The 17,435-nt window shown below is 46.3% G+C and overlaps 1 protein-coding gene across 2 annotated transcripts in view; it reads left to right on the top strand.

The window, feature by feature from the left end:
- Nucleotides 1-17,227, top strand: part of LOC137427268 (endoplasmic reticulum-Golgi intermediate compartment protein 3) — a 66,111-nt gene extending 48,884 nt beyond the window's left edge. Inside the window, exons 10-14 of one of the 2 annotated variants that reach the window (XR_013623530.1) lie at nucleotides 4,444-4,508; nucleotides 10,460-10,617; nucleotides 10,770-10,825; nucleotides 12,715-12,991; nucleotides 14,295-17,227. Coding sequence is in view for 1 of the 2 variants with exons in the window: in XM_078778487.1 (XP_078634613.1) it covers nucleotides 4,444-4,508; nucleotides 10,460-10,617; nucleotides 10,770-10,825; nucleotides 14,295-14,374 (359 nt within the window). In the remaining variant the exon portion in view is untranslated. The remainder of the gene's footprint in view (nucleotides 1-4,443; nucleotides 4,509-10,459; nucleotides 10,618-10,769; nucleotides 10,826-12,714; nucleotides 12,992-14,294) is intronic. The other variant, XM_078778487.1, reaches the window with a different exon arrangement.
- Nucleotides 17,228-17,435: the final 208 nt, after the last annotated feature.

Genomic DNA, 17,435 nt, shown 5'->3' with positions numbered 1-17,435 from the left:
ATGGGCACGTTTGCGGTTACAAACGTCCAAGCAAAGCGTTGGCCGCCGAAGCAGAGGGTGACGTTGCGCGGGCCGAAGGTGCGGATGGTCGATCCGTTGGCCGCAACCAAGGAGGGGCCGCAAACCGCGGATTGCCTGTCCTGGTCAGAGGCGGGTATGACGCTCAGTTGGGCGCCGGTGTCGCACAGGAAGCGCCGTCCGGACGCTTTATCCGTGATGAACAGTAAGTTGCCCGTGTGGCCGGCGCTCATGGCTGGTAATGAACGCCGGCCCGGCCGTTTCCCGGCCTGCCGAAGGTGCACGGGGGTCGGCATGTCCGGGCCTTCTGTCCGAACCTGGCATGATCGTAACACCACGCTTGGTCAGGTGGAGGCCCCGGTTGTCGTGCTGGAGGTGGTCGGCTCGGTGTAGCGGCCGCCAATTGCGTCGGCAGTTCGGTCGTCGACCGTGCCGGGTGCTCGGGCGCCATGGATGTTGCGTCGGACGGCGGTGGGTCCCATGTCGCCGCTGCGATGCGCTGTCCTGCGGCGGAGATCTTGTCGGCTTCTCTGGCAAGGGCCCGGGGATCTGTGATCGTCGTGCTTGCCAGGGCGAGGCGTACCGGGTTAGGCAGCTGACGGAGGAACAGCTCCCGGAACAGGAATGCCGGAGAGTGCTCGCCGAGCAGTGAAAGCATGTAGTCCATTCGCTCGGAAGGGCGCGTGTCGCCGAGCTCGGGCAGGTCGAGCAGGCGCCGTGCGCGTTCCGCCGATGGGAGGGCGAAAGCGTCGAGGAGAAGCTTCTTAATCGCGCCGTATTTGTCAGCGGCTGGCGGGCTCTCGAGGAGGCTCAGGGCGCGGGCCGCGGTGGCCGAACCGAGCGCTGCTACCACATGGTGGAAGCGGGTGTCGTCGGCCGTGATGCCTCGCAGGGCGAACAGGGAATCCGCCTGTGCGAACCAAACCGCCGCGTGAGCCTCCCAGAAGGTAGGCAGTTTAAGGGCGACTGCCGTGTCCATGTTGGTAGGTCACCAATGAAGGAGCTGGGGCTCCCACGTCGATCGGAAGAATGGACGCGACAAAAAGCTGGAATTCATCCGAGTTGCTTTAATCAAACCAAACACTAAGGCACTCTGAAAAGCCCGTTTATCGGGCAGCAATATATATATACATATTATCCCGGAGCGTTTACCCAGGAAAGGCGAGAGGGGGCGTGGCCCAGCGTCCTGGCTGCGGCCTGGCAAGTTGAGGGCGAGCATGCCCGGGCGTCCCGACCGAGGCCTGGCAAGTTGAGCGCGGGCCTGCCCGGGCGTCCTGGCCGAGCCCGGCATGGTGATCGCTCCGCGTCCTTGATAGGTGCAAGGCGATTGTGAAAACCCAGCGGAAGCCGCTACAATATAAAAATTGATTACCCTAACCATAAGACATATGGAAATACCACCTGCAAATAACATCTTTACTGAAGAGACTTTCGCTGTCCCGGTCCTTCATGGATTTCATCCATGCTGGGATAGAACGAATGGTTATCAACCAGCGTGCTTCAGAGGATTCTGGTTGGTTGTGCTTCAAGAGAGTATCTTAGGCCCATCTTAGGCTCACTGGTATCTTAGGCCCATCTTAGGCTCACTGGTATCTTAGGCCCATCTTAGGCTCACTGGTATCTTCGGTCCATCTTCAGCTCACTGGTATCTTAGGCCCATCTTTGGCTCACTGGTATCTGAGGCCCATCTTGGGCTCACTGGTATCTGAGGCCCATCTTAGGCTCACTGGTATCTTAGGCCCATCTTAGGCTCAGTGGTATCTTAGGCTCACTGGTATCTTAGGCCCATCTTAGGCTCACTGGTATATTAGGCCCATCCTAGGCTCACTGGTATATTAGGCCCATCCTAGGCTCACTGGTATATTAGGCCCATCTTAGGCTCACTGGTATATTAGGCCCATCCTAGGCTCACTGGTATATTAGGCCCATCTTAGGCTCACTGGTATCTTAGGCCCATGTCCAGCTCACTGGTATCTTAGGCCCATGTCCAGCTCACTGGTATCTTAGGCCCATGTTCAGCTCACTGGTATATTAGGCCCATCCTAGGCTCACTGGTATCTTAGGCCCATCTTAGGCTCACTGGTATCTTAGGCCCATGTCCAGCTCACTGGTATCTTAGGCCCATGTCCAGCTCACTGGTATCTTCGGCCCATGTTCAGCTCACTGGTATATTAGGCCCATCCTAGGCTCACTGGTATCTTAGGCCTGTGGCGGACACAAAAGCCCACTGGCGTGGTGACATCATTCCACGCACCAAGTGGGCGGTGGCCACGCCCGAGGGGTAGGTGTGGCCTCATGATATACACCGGGCGACCAGCCCGGAGCATTTTCAGTGTTACAGTGTAGTCTTACAATAAAGACGTTTATATGTTACCGCTTGGCCGCTTCCTCCTTGCTCACAAGCAGCGCGCGTAACGCCGCGCTTTAGGCCCATCTTAGGCTCACTGGTATCTTAGGCCCATGTCCAGCTCACTGGTATCTTAGGCCCATGTCCAGCTCACTGGTATCTTCGGCCCATGTTCAGCTCACTGGTATCTTAGGCCCATGTTCAGCTCACTGGTATATTAGGCCCATCTTAGGCTCACTGGTATCTTAGGCCCATCTTAGGCTCACTGGTATCTTAGGCCCATGTCCAGCTCACTGGTATCTTCGGCCCATGTCCAGCTCACTGGTATCTTAGGCCCATGTCCAGCTCACTGGTATCTTAGGCCCATGTCCAGCTCACTGGTATCTTAGGCCCATGTCCAGCTCACTGGTATCTTCGGCCCATGTCCAGCTCACTGGTATCTTCGGCCCATGTCCAGCTCACTGGTATCTTCGGCCCATGTCCAGCTCACTGGTATCTTCGGCCCATCTTCAGCTCACTGGTATATTAGGCCCATCTCCGATGGAATTTTGCCAAATGGCTGCATGTTCATTCATTCATTATTAACAGGGTTTTATTGAATTTTTCTTTTTAGCTTTGCTGCATAACTAGTGAGGAAGATTTAAATATTTCAGGTGGGAATGTGATCTTGTTGAAGGTAAAGATATCACAAACTAGAACGCCACTCAGTAGAGCGCATACTCCCGCCGTGGATTTCGTTGGAATAATACGTTTTGTTTAACATCCCCTCTCCCCAAAACAATAAATGAAAAAGAAAGTAGGCCCTAACTGTCAGATAATTTATTTTCATATATCTCGGAATTAGAGGAGAAAAACGTCATTTAAGAATAAGAATAAAAGCTTTAATGCAGTAAAACAGAAAAAATCTTTCCCAAAAAATTCCCCCCCAAAATTCCTGGATCCGGAATAATATCCTGAGCTTCACCAAAAGCTAATCAATTCTTCCTTATCCCTAGGGCAATCATCCCACCAACTTTCATCCAAATCCGTTCAGAACTTTTCCAGATATCTTGTTCACGAACATACGAACACACACACACACACACACACACACACACACACACACACACACACACACACACACACACACACACACACACACACACATGGACGGACACGATCGAATGCGTTACACCCTGGCGGGAGTAATAAACCTGAAAATTGCAGAACCAGAACCAGAATTATTTATTTGGTCTGGGAAGCCCATGCGAGGTTTCTTCTTCTTCAGCCTCTCGCAACCCTGGGTGAATATGCGATCTTTTAAAAAAAAAAGTTGGAATTTTGCCAAATCTGTTTTATTCGTTTGTTAATATACCTCAGCCATTGACAAATCTGGAACTAAGTCTTGATAAGTTCATCAAATACTGACACCGCGAATGACATTCGCTGAGCTAAATGTTATATCTCTTCTGAGGTAAAAAAATACAAAAACAGTTTTAAAGCATTATACGTATCAAACGATACATTTTATGAAACGGGGAGACCGAATACACACTTTGGTGGTTTCAAAATGACAGAATATGTCTTTATTAGAAGAAGAAAAAAATGAACATTGAAGACGACGGTGCTAAAAAAAATACACCGCTCTAACGCATAACCACGAGTTTAAACTACATTTACAACAAATACGAAAACTATTTTCATATCACAATGTTAAATATAGAATATATAGAAGATAATGTTTAAAAAAAATGAGCCCTATCTTCCAATGGTAAAAATATCCTTCAAAAAATTCCTGGATCAGGTATAATATCCTGAGCTTCACCAACAACTAATCAGTTCTTCCTTATCCCAAGGGCAATCATCCCACCAACTTTCATCCAAATCCGTTCAGAACTTTTCCAGATATATTGTTCACAAACACACGAACACACACACACACGGACACACACACACACACGCACACACACACACGGACACGAGTGAATGCATTACTCCCTCGCGGGAGTAACAAAGTTGGCAGAGGTGCGTGCGTGCTCACAACTTCAAATTATTGAGGCCACATTCAGAAAGAGAATGTGCTGATTTTGTGTTTTCAGACTCCATGATGTTCCAGTACTTTATCAAGGTTGTACCAACGGTGTTTGTCGATTTGGAGGGTCAGGTAAGCATGCACCTGTAGTTCATCTTCTGTAACATAAAAACGTTTTTTCTAAAGCTCATGTTGCAGCTTGTTTGTACATCTGCTGCAGGAAAGGCCATGTAGTTCTGTTGCGTGCGGAGTTTTTGAGGTGTACATTATTAGGTATATTTGAGGTATACATGAGGTCTAACTTATCCTCCAAAAAAGAAAAACCAAACACGTGATTGTTGTTGATGCAATTTATGTACTATGTAACATCTTGGGACACAGATGGGATAAATGCTGAACAATTCAATGCCCATTTTATTGTGATTACCTCTGCCGGACGGAAGTTATGTCTTCACCCCTGTCCATTTGCCTGTCTGTGATCAGGATATCTCGATGTTATGGACATATTTGGTGGACAGGTTGGGTGTGTAACAAGGACGAATTGATTCGATTTTGGTGAAAATCCGGATCTCGATGTTACGATAATTTTAAATTGATTATTTAGCTTTGAGAGATGGGGCAAAAAACGATATATAGAACGATGCCTCAACAATTCTGTGGACGGATTTGGACCAAATTTGGTGGAGAGGTTGGGTGTGTGACAAGGACGAAATGACTTGATTTTGGGAAAGATATGAATATGAATTCGGAAACGAGAATTATTTAATTTTGAAGTGATTCTTCACCATTGAGTGATCAGGCTCAAAACGATACATACCAGGATATCTCAAGAAGTTGTGGACGGATATGGACGAAATTTGGTGGACAGGCTGGGTTTGTGACAAAGACGAAATGATTCGATTTTGGTGAATATCTGAATATGAATTCGGATACGAGAATTATTTAATTTCTCAGTGATTCTTCACTATTAAGAGATCGGGCTCAAAACGATACATAGCAGGATATCTCAAGAAGTTGTGGACGGATTTGGACGAAATTTGGTGGACAAGCTGGGTGTGTGACAAGGACGAAATGACTTGATTTTGGGAAAGATATGAATATGAATTCGGAAACGAGAATTATTTAATTTTTAAGTGATTCTTCACCATTGAGTGATCAGGCTCAAAACGATACATACCAGGATATCTCAAGAAGTTGTGGACGGATCTGGACGAAATCTGGTGCACAGGCTGGGTGTATGAGAAGGACGAAATTATGCGATTTTGGTGAAGATCTGAATATGAATTCGGATACGATAATTATTTAATTTCTAAGTGATTCTTCACCATTAAGGGATCGGGTGAAAAGTGATATATAACGTGATATCTCAAAAAGTTATGGACAAGTTTTGACAAAACTTGGTGGATGAGTTGGGTAAGTGAGAAGAATCAGGTCATTCGATTTTGGTTCAGGTTCAAATCCAGATCCGGCCTATCAGTGGGATACAAGACATAAACTGTTCAGCCTGGCGGAGGTTTGCTCTCTACCGAGTGACCTTCTAGTTTTATCCTGTGTTGTGGGCAAAGTTGCTGGTGTGCTGTATTTTTATTTGAAAAATTTGGATTTGTGGAAGAGTGAAGCGATAAAGTTAAAAAGCAAAGTATCGACAGTACAGTTAGACACAAGCAAGGCAGGACAAGGCAGGATAATGAATGAGAGGGGGAGGAGAGAGGAGGAGGGGGTCGGAGGGCTGAGAGAGCAGCAGGGACTCGATAGGAGAAGTGGTGATACAGGTATAACAGAGGTGACTGACGTTTCTGCGATGTGAGAGCACCGGACCACGTGATTCGGCTTCTTCACAGAAGATTCCCATAATTTTGAGAGCATTAGATTCCACAGAGACGGATGTGATGCTGGGACTCCAGCGCAAAGTTGAGAGCAGTACTCCATTGAGCTACGGACAAAAGCCTTGTAGGCCGTTGTGATGATTGTAATGGATGGATTTGATGGATGATTTGAACGTTACACACACTTCCTCACCATCGCTTTTCTCCACTTAATGAACCTTGGAATTACAAGTCATCAAACAACAAATATAAATCATCAATATTTGTTCTAAATAATAGTTTTTTTGTCTCATTATGTTGAGGAAACACCTTTTTATTCTTACAGACAATCGTCTTCACACCATTTATTTGTGTCAATGACAGTTTAGCATGCGTTTAACTCGCCGCCTTCCCCCAACTTTAAGTCAATTGCAATGTCCTTAAACCTTTTTGATATGTGCAAGCAAAGACAGGTGCGTCAGAGACATTACATTGACATTTTGCTTGGAGCAGCAGTTATTTATTTATTTATATTTATTATATTAATATTATTATTATTATTGTTATTTATTTAGTTGGTAATTATTATTTAATATTTATATTTAACTTAATATATAATAATAAATAATAATACATTTATTTTATATAGTGCTTTTCAAGAGCTATATACGCTTTGACAGAGTACAAAAAACAAGTGCAAAAAGACAGAAATCAATACGTAAATAATCAAAGCAAAAGGAAGGAGAAGGAGAAGGAGAAGAGATAGTCAGGGGTTAAATGCTGTGGGTTAAATGTTGAATGCAGTGTTGAACAAGTGGGTCTTGAGTGATGTTTTGAATGTGGTGAGTGAGGAGGAGTCTCTGATGGTGTGAGCTAGTGAGTTCTAGAGGGTGGGAGCAGCGATGGAGAAGGCCCTGTCCCCCCAGGATCTGAATTTGGTCTGGATGGGGGGGGGTCAGGAGGTTGGTACCAGCAGAGCGGAGATTGCGGGTGGGAGTGTGTCTGGAGAGGAGGTCAGCCAGGTAGGATGGGGCCAGGTTATGGAAGGCTTTGTAGGTCAAGAGGAGGATTTTGTACTGGATTCTCTGGGGGATGGGGAGCCAGTGAAGCTTGTAAAGGATGGGGGTGATGTGGTCACGGGTCCGGGAATGGGTGAGTAGACGGGCAGCGGAGTTCTGAATGTATTGGAGTTTATTGGTGATTATTGAGGGTGAACCATAGAGGAGGCTGTTGCAGTAGTCCAGACGGGAGGTGATGAAGGCGTGGATGAGGGTTTCTGCAGCCGTGGAGGAGAGGGATGGACGGAGACGGGCGATGTTTTTCAGGTGAAAAAAGGCTGTCTTTGTGATCTGTTTAGTGTATTTGTCGAAGGAGAGGGTTTGGTCAAAGATGATGCCAAGATTCCGGATGTGAGGGGAGGTGGATACTGGGAAACCGTCGATGTTGAGGGCAAAGTTATGGGTGGATTTTATGAGCGTTTTTGGGCCAATGATGATTATTTCAGATTTATCATAGTTAAGTTTGAGGAAGTTGATTTGAAGCCAGGATTTTATTTCAGTGATGCAGTTTGTCAGGATAGAGTGGGTGGCGGTGGAGATGGACTTGGTGGAGATGAAAATCTGGATGTCATCGGCGAGGCAGTGGAATTGGAGACCATGATGGCGGATTAAGTGACCAAGGGGGGACAGGTACAGGATGAAGAGGAGGGAGCCAAGAACTGAACCTTGGGGGACACCTTGGGGGAGGGGAGCAGTGGGGGATTTGCAGTCATTGATGGAGATGAACTGGCGTCTTTCAGAGAGGTATGATTTAATCCAAGAGAGAGCAGTGCCGGTAATGTTACCGGCACTGCCGGTTGTGCCTCAAAGTCCTTAGTCCCAAACCCATCTCTCTCTGTTCCCACCTTTCCCAGTCGAACCCAACTGCTCCTGGACTCTGTGTCCTTCTCTCCTGACAAGGTGGAGGAGTTTTTGTCAAACCTCGACTCTGATTCTGCAACTGGACCAGACGGCATCAGCCCACTGGTCCTAAAATCCTGCTCTGCCGCTCTATCTCACCCTCTCTCTGTTCTTTTCACCCTATCTTTTGCTCAAGGTAATCTGCCAGCATCCTGGAAATCAGCAAACATTACCGCTTTACACAAAAAAGGTGCAAAAACAGATCCTTGCAACTACAGACCAATCAGCCTGCTCCCAATTATCAGCAAAGTCATGGAATCCATCATTGCTTCGGATATGAAATCTTTCCTCTTCTCCAATGGCTTGATCTCTGATCATCAATTTGGTTTCAGACCAGGTCACTCTACTCTGGACATGCTGCTTCTGCTGTCTCAACAATGGATGGAGGTCCTCAATGCCAAACAGGAAATCAGAGCTGTCTCCCTTGACATATCACGTGCCTTCGATACGGTCTGGCACCCTGCTCTGCTCACCAAACTCTCCTCCTATGGTATCCATGGAAATCTCCAAGCATGGCTTGCGGACTTCCTCTCTGGTCGTAGTCAACGTGTGGCCCTGAATGGATTTCTCTCATCTCCCCTTCCTGTTCAGGCTGGAGTTCCCCAAGGCAGTGTGCTGGGCCCTGTGCTTTTTCTGGTCTTTATCAATGATCTCTCCGACTCTCTGGAAAATCCTCTCTATCTCTTTGCTGATGACTCCACTCTCTGCCGCTCCATTCCTCTTCCCTCAGATCGGCAGTCTGCAGCCTCCTCACTCTCTGAAGACCTGGACAAAATCACAGACTGGTCAAACAAGTGGAACATGTCTTTCAATCCTGACAAATCTCACACTCTTACTATGTCTCTCCGAAAAGATCGAATGGACAACCCTCCCATCTACTTTCTCAACAATCCTCTCCAAGAAGTTCTGTCGCTCAAGCTTTTGGGTCTCACTATCTGCCATGATCTTTCTTGGGAAAACCACATTTCCAAGCTGGCCTCCAAAGCCAGTCGCCGACTGGGCATCCTCCGTCGTGCGAAGTCCTTCCTAGGCACACCTGAGCTCCTCACCACATACAAGGCTTTCATCCGCAGCTCAATGGAATACTGTTCTCCCCTATGGGCTGGTGCTCCTGCCTCACACCTAGCTCGTCTTCACGCTGTTGAAACCAAAGCTTTCAGAATCATTGGAATCTCCCGCGATGAAGCTAACTCCGAGGGCCTTTCACTCACTCACCGCAGGCAGGTAGGTGGTCTTTCTGTCTTCTACCGACTCCTCTCCGGCCTTGCTCCCCCAGCTCTCTCTGTGCTCTGTCCCCCAAATATTCCTACAGGTCGCACAAGATCTGCCAGCCACCCTCTGATGGTTAAACTGCCGAAATCTCGGCTCTCTGCTCACCTTCACTCTTTCATTCCTCTTTTCTCCCGCCTCTGGAACAAACTCCCCCACTCGCTTCAATCACACTCCTCCCTCCAGGTCTTTAAAACAGCTGTTCACCACCATCTCTTATCTTCCCCCATCCAAAACCTTGATCTTTTCTACCCCCGCTAATTCACCCCAGATCCACCTTGTTTGAAATTCCAACTTCTTTCCTGGAAGTCCTGGCAGTGTCCATATGTTTTATACCTCTCCCACCCCCCCCCCCCCTTCCCATGCCTCCCCCCAAAGCCCTCTCCCTCCCACAGTTCTCTCGATGTCTCCATGTCTCTCGGTCCCTGCTCTCAAATGTTGTGTTTGTGTCCTTCCACCTCTCTCCCCATCTTGTCTACCGCTCCCGATGTTATTTGTTTTATGTGTCTGTTTGTCTTTCTGTGTGATTAATGTTCGCTCTTTCACGAGCCTCGATCTTGTATACAAAAAAATAAAAAATAAAAATGTTAAATGTGGTTTCAAGTCGGGTGAGGAGGATGGTGTGATTGATGGTGTCAAAGGCGGCGCTGAGGTCGAGGAGGATGAGAATGTTGAGGTTGCCAGCGTCAGAGGAGAGGAGAAGGTCGTTGGTGATTTTGAGGAGAGCAGTTTCAGTACTGTGGTTGGAGCGGAATCCGGATTGGAATGTTTCATACAGGTTATTGGCAGAGAGGTGTGGTTTGGTGTTTGCTATATACTGAATTATTTATTATTTACATTATTATAGTTAGTAATATTTATTTATTATTTAGTTATTGCATTTATTTATTTATTTGTAACTTGTGCCAGAGGGTCTGCCGTTGCAACCCGAGCATTGCTCTGACAGACAAACTGACACGTTCTTTCCCTCTCCGGTGCTCGACCGGACAAACATTAGAAGGTGCACGCAGACGTCTTTCTCTCTTGTCCTCTCTGTCTCCAATCCCATTAGGTTGTTCACACAAGCCAGTTCTCGGTGACGAGGCACAGTCGGTCGGTATCGACCTCGGAAGTTATTCCCATTACCCAGCACAATAGGGACGGACTACCTGGAGTATTTGTGCTCTACGAGCCATCCGCCATTGTTGTTCGGCTTACCGAGACGAGACGGTACGTATTGCTCGCCGCTGCCTGGAGCACGTAAAGCACGTAAATGGCTCGAGCACGTATTCCTAACTCGGCTAAAGCTTCTCATTTTGTGAGGCAAGTTATTTTTCTGCTGACAGAGCTTGATTGCGTGCCCTTCTTCGTGTGTTTCACAGGGGTTTCATGCACTTCCTCACGAGCGTATGTGCCATCATTGGTGGGGTCTTCACTGGTAAGTGGAATCTTTTTTCTGAATCTCTTCCTGTACAAGGTGTTCGCATTTTGTCCTGTATTTTGTACATAGTGCTGTGTTGGATGCCCGCCGTATCCAAATAAGGCCATTCACCTAGTCAGTTAGTTAATAGTCCGACCTAGTCAACTAGAACGGCACTCAGTAGAGAGCATACCTCCGCCAGGTGAACAGTTTACGTTTTGTATCATAGAGTAGACCAGAAAATCACAATACAGAATCACATTTAATCAAAATCATCCGTCTACAACTTTTTGAGATATCCGGCTATGTATCGTTTTTGGCCCTTTCTCCCAATGGTGAAGAACCATTTAACAATTCTACTATCCGGATCCGGATCTTCACCAAAATTGAATTTATTCTTCCTTGTCAGACACACAACTTGTCACCAAGTTTCGTCCACATCGTCCTTAACTTTTTGAGATATCCTGCTATATGTTAATTTTAGTCCTATCACTCAATGGTGAAAAATCACTTTAAAAAATTAAATAATTCTCATATCTAAATCCATATTTAGATCTTCACCAAAGTCGAATCTATTTGTCCTTGTCACGCACACAACCTGTCCACCAAGTTTCGTCCAAATCTGTCCATACCTTTTTTAGATATCCTGCTATGCATCGTTTTTGGCCCTTTCTCCCAATGGCGAAGAATCACTTTAAAAATTCTGGTATCCGGATCCGAATCCGAATCTTCACCAAAATCGAATCATTTCGTCCTTGTCACATACTCCATCCACATCTTTGCCAAATTCCGTCCACAACTTTTTTAAATATCTTGTTCACAAACAAACGGACAAACAGACAGGGCTGAAAACATAACCTCCATCCACCTTTGGTGCTGGAGGTTATTATAGGCCATCAGCCAGACCCCCAAAATAGGGTCCATTGGTACCAAAATGAGGGAGTAAGCCTAATATTGATTTTTGGATCGGTCTTTACCCCTAGAATATGAAAATATGTGATAGCAAATTCAACCATGTAGCTAAATGGGTGTTATCACCTCATTTTCAAAATGGCCGCCAAAATGCATGTTTTTCTATTAAAAACACCATGTTTCATATTCTTGTAGGAATTTGTAACAAATCGCATTGCGTTTTGAGATGTTTAAGACTTTACAACTCTCTTAAAGTATGAAATACATCATCTGAACTTTAATCCAAGAAGATAGAATCCAATATGGCGCCCAATTTCACAAAATGGCTGCCATCATAGCAACAACTTTATGCACAAAATATGCACGAAAATAATTGGCATTCAGTAGATTTGCAAGTATACACATGGAAAAAAGTATCGCACCACCACGTATTTTCGACATAGTGGAAATGTATCGATGAATTTTTGCACCTTTTCGTTGCGGTGTAGGATAATCTTGTGCAACATTTTGTCCAGATGTTGGAACGCAATGAAGAGAACAAAATTGGGTGACACATTCCTGCCTGTCCTTCACATCATTTGTTTGTTGATACTTTCTTATCAAACGACTAATACTGGTATGGTGATGTCCCAATTGGTTTGCAATGGGTGATGTCCCAAAGTTGTAAAATCATTTCTAACCCCTAAAACCAGGTATAAGATACCCAAATTTGGGGTATAGGGTGAATAGTGAAAAAAACACTACATTGACCATTGATATTTTGAGAAATTTGGCGGCCATTTTGAAAATGGGTGATAACACACATTTAGCTACATCGTTGAATTTGCTATCACATATTTTCTTATTCTAGAGGTAAAAACCTTGTCAAAAATCATTATTAGCCTTACTCCCTCAATTTGGTACCGGTTGACCCCCCTAGCTGATAGCCTATTATAGTTATAATTCGTTTATTGGAAGCTGCTGCCCAGACTGTGATAGCAAGTGGTGTACCCCAGTGCCAAGGAACCTCCAAGAAAACAAGAGCACTTTCTACGCGCTGTCCAAGCTGGAATTTGTCATTTGTTCATGGTGCCAGCGATAAATTCATCCACTCTCCAGGAAAGACACATTGGGATGTCTAACATTCACCAAGGAAAGCTGGCAGACGGGATGGCCAGTTCAGCGCCCATCAAAGGGAATACGCCCACATTGATGCCTCACCCTGCATATGAAACGCCAGAATGGCAGTTTATAGCTGTGTCAAGATTCGAACCCAGTCTCCACAGCTCAGAGGCAAGTGTGCATACCTCCATGCTCTCCTGTCAGTCTAATCTTGTACATCATGACGTGTTGTTCTCACGGAAGTCTTTTTCGGAAGTCTTCTGGGAATTTTTTGTTGCTGTTGAATTGTACAGCAATGACTTCTCTTTAATCCCTGAAAATGCTTCCTTTTTTGTGACCGTCTTCGGATAGAAGTGGATGTCCTTGAGCCAGGCTTCACAATCTGGTGTTTCCACTAAGCACGCTGCACTTCCAACTCAGTAATGCATTTTTAGACCAAATTTGAGTGTTCATGGCTCGGTCTCCATGGCTCAGGTTCCTTCATGGCTCGGGTTCCTTCATGGCTCGGTCTCCTTCATGGCTCGGGCTCCTTCATGGCACGGGCCCCTTTATGGCACGGGCCCCTTCATGGCTCGGGCTCCTTCATGGCACGGGCCCCTTTATGGCACGGGCCCCTTTATGGCACGGGCCCCTTTATGGCTCTGACTCTTTCATGGCTCGGGCTCCTTCATGGCTCGGGCTCCTTTATGGCATGGGCCCCTTTATGGCTCTGACTCTTTCATGGCTCGGGCTCCTTCATGGCTCGGGCTCCTTCATGGCTCGGGCTCCTTCATGGCTCGGGCTCCTTTATGGCTCGGGCTCCTTTATGACTCGGCTAAAGCTTCTCATTTTGTGAGGCAAGTTATTTTTCTGCTGACAGAGCTTGACTCTTATAACGGGAAGAGGAGGATTAATAATAATAAGAAGGTGAGACTTCTTACCTGTCTATGTGTCAGCCATACCACTGTTTTTATGGTCCCATTTTTAACCCAAGGCAGTTACTCATGATGCATTCGGTCAATAACCAATCACTGAATATTGTCGTTCATTGTGACATTCATGGCCTTGTGACATCGTGATAACGTGGAATGGCGCTCAGACTGCAATGTATACACCTTGACATGGCGTTTTCCATGGTGGACAAAGGCAAAAACCATGGGAATTCCTCCAGATTTTTTTCAGTCAAGTCTAAAGTAACATAAACTGAGCGACTGTGACAATAAGGTGAAGGCCTCTTCCTCATGATACAATTAAGGCCTCTGTAGCATCACTTGTAATATTCCTACCAACACCGGAAGGGGCGCTACATGGTACACATTTATTTGCAGTTCATTGCATGATCGATGGAAGTGCCGGGCCGCCGCATGTGCTGAAGTGTTTGTACCATGGGGAGTTGTAAAACGTTATCGACGTACCATGTGTTGTAAGCACGTGGTATCGGCGTACGGTAACGACGGGGGAAGGTGTGCTGAGCAAATGTTTTGTTTCTTTGCAGTTGCAGGCCTGCTGGACTCGTGCTTGTACCACTCTGTGCGGTCATTACAACACAAGCTCGAGCTGGGGAAGGTCTCTTGAGGGAACGTTCGCCCGCCTCCTACACCAAGCTCTGCTACCTTTGCTTGTATCTCCTGTTCATGAGTCTCGACATGATTTGTTGCAAGAGTAAGTGGAGCTTTCCTTAGGATAGGGGTTTGTTTTTTATTTATTTTGACCGCCACTCAAACTTGTCCAAAACAAGAGGGGAAAACCCCTCAACTTGCCATTTTCACAAGGGTTCGCGTCACGGCCTTCTTTTCCTTGGGCCTATCGTCACCCGCGTCCTTTCTCCGAATACTTTCCTGAGGACTACAACATGGAGGTCACGGGATTGTGGATCGCCAGCATTTCTATCTTTTGAAAAGCCTTCGTCGCCACCGGAAACTTTTACTTTCCTTTTTTTTTGTTAAATTGGGCGGTTTAATGTTTGCTTTCTTTTTTTCTTCTTCTTATTTTGTGATGTGGGTGAAAAGGGGGCGTTTTGGGGCGGGAGTGGAAAGCAATGAATGCTTGGGATTTTTAATGGGATTTTAGACCGTGCCACCTCAATGCGTTCATCGTTTTTGATTCCTGTCGGTACGTGTGCCGATTGGCAAGTCGGTGGCGCCGGTCGAAGCGTACACGGGAAATAGTTGAACTAAACGGTGACATTGTGACACGATAGCATTATGGTGATGAACAACAGGTTTCTTTATCACTTGGGTCTTGTCAGATTTTTTTTCCCCTATTTGTCAGTCACCCTTTAATAATTTTTTGAAAATGATGGGTGAGGTTTTGTCAATGTTTTTAATCTAATGAGAACAAGGCCAAAATGTACACCTTTTTAGGGCAGTGATGGGTATTCCTCGGCCTAATGTCGAATGCGCTGCATTTTGATTTTAACTTTCTTTTTTCCGCCGACATTTGCACATTTTATGCACTAATCTGGGGCAGTGACTGGAGGGGATCTAACTAATTAAGCCATATTTAACGTCCACGTCGGTTCTTACAGGGGGCACTTGAGCACTCAAATTACTTCCTTACTTCCTCTGAGAAAAACAAAATGGCCGCAACATGCTACTTCCTACTTGGGATTCCAATCGTTAGGATTGCGACCCATTTGGACTTGAGTCGACGGACGATGGAGCGACTGGCAAATGCGTCCTTACCAGGCCGGCGTGGAATCCTTAATTTTAATAAACGAAACGGAATTAAAGACAGTTTTACACAAATGTGGCAATAAATAATTTATTTATCTGAATCTCAGCATGGAAATAACGACGGGCAATAACATCGTTTTTATATGGAAGAGTGTTCTCTCTGGTCTCAGGTACAATAGAACAATCGTTCACAGAGCACGTGGCGATAATCGTTCCGCCGAAGTCGCATATTCCCACCTCATGAAATAAGGTCTATAAACTGGTAGGTTGAATTTGCACATGGTGGCCAAATGGGCATTTGGGCATGGTGGCCCAATGGCCTCCTGTGTCGCCAGTTCCGTGTACATGAAGGGGAGGCCATGCGTGGTCGAAACCTCATTTTTAGCTACGCAATGCTTGTGGCCCATTGGTACGAGGAAGCTGTCGACCGTGGTGAAGGTCCTCGACTGGTGATGTGGTGACGGGTGTTGTCATTTGACTTTGAGTGACGGCAGACATTTTTCCTCATCGTTTTAAGACTTGACAAATCATTTCCACAGATGGGTGGACATTTCATCGCTGGACATCTTAGAGTGACGTAATGTACGGATCCTGTTTGACACGCACCATCACCGTGTTATTGATGATGGGACACGTGATTTTATTGATATTGTTGTGCAGCCATTTAATATGAAAGGCCTCGACGTGCAGGACATTTGCTCTGACATCTACTGTAAGCTTCTGAGGGGTTGTGGGTAATATTATTATTATTAACCATTGCTTGTGTAATGCATCTATTTGTCATTGCTCGATTGGATGTTAAGCTGGATGTCCCATCTGCTAGCAGGAGTTCAGGTCACTCTTTGGACTGCCACTGGTCGGTCACACGTAACCCAGTGATACCTGTCGCAGGTTCAAATTGGCGGTGACTAATCCGACAGGCCTACCTGGTTTGCCAGTTGGGAGCGTTACTGTGACACGCTGTAGTCCAAAGAAACAGCACGTGACAAAGGGTGGATGAGCTCCCTTCGGGAACCAATGACCGTCCAGTAAGGAGATGGTGTCTCCTAAAAAACGCCCATCCGGTTGGACCAGTTGGTGTCGGGTAGCCTGAGATGGGTAGCACAACCCTTGATGGAGAAAATGCCATCATAAGGTAGATGAGCTCGTACTAGGCAACGGCAACCACAAAACTACACCCGCTGGGAGGCGGCGGGTACGCCGGGCAGGTGAAGCCGTGGAAGGCACGGTCCTCATCCCGACCACTTTGCCCCCATTTTAATGGTGGAAGTGGGCATTGATTTCTATTTTTCAGTGCTTATTCATTAAAAAAGAAGGCCGCTATTCTGGCCAAATTTCTGCCCAAATTGGCTCCGGTCGAATGTCTGTCGTGCCAATCAGCTTGTGAAAGACGGGTAAAATTCCCCTCTTGGCTGACCCCACAAAGGTGGGATTAATTGGGGCCGGTAGTGGTGGTAGTGATGGTCGTAGTAGATGACAATGAGATCATCCAAATGGAGATGCCTACTTACTGTGGAGCCAATTATATCATTCCTTTTTGGAACTCCATCTTCTTCATGTGGTCTGTGATGGGCAGTGGTGAATGTGAAATTCAAGTCCTCAACGGAGTGTATGGTATTCCCATCCGAGCACTTGACTCGTTATTGTGACCCAGCCCGTAGGGAGTTCACATCGTACTACCTGAATCGTGTTATTGTGATGACCCATGCCCACCCTTCCCCACTACCAATCCCATAAAATTTGTTTAAATCCATCTGGTGTGGCGCTTGTGTTCTAGTGTAGATTCGGTCTCGGGGCGGGGAAGGCCATCTTGGTCCGATAAGCTTGGTCTGTTCACCTTACAATGTTTCTCCGCTCTCGGTGGTGGTTATCCGAAGGGCAATCATCAAATCATTGCCCTCCAGCCCATCCCCTCCAGCTTTGTCAAGGCCTCCCTTCCTGCGCTCTCTCCACTTATCATT

The sequence above is a fragment of the Myxine glutinosa genome, chromosome 5 (genome assembly GCF_964187855.1).
Source record: "Myxine glutinosa chromosome 5, kmMyxGlut1.1, whole genome shotgun sequence".
NCBI lineage: Eukaryota > Metazoa > Chordata > Myxini > Myxiniformes > Myxinidae > Myxine > Myxine glutinosa.
This window is presented reverse-complemented; position numbering and strand designations above follow the sequence as displayed.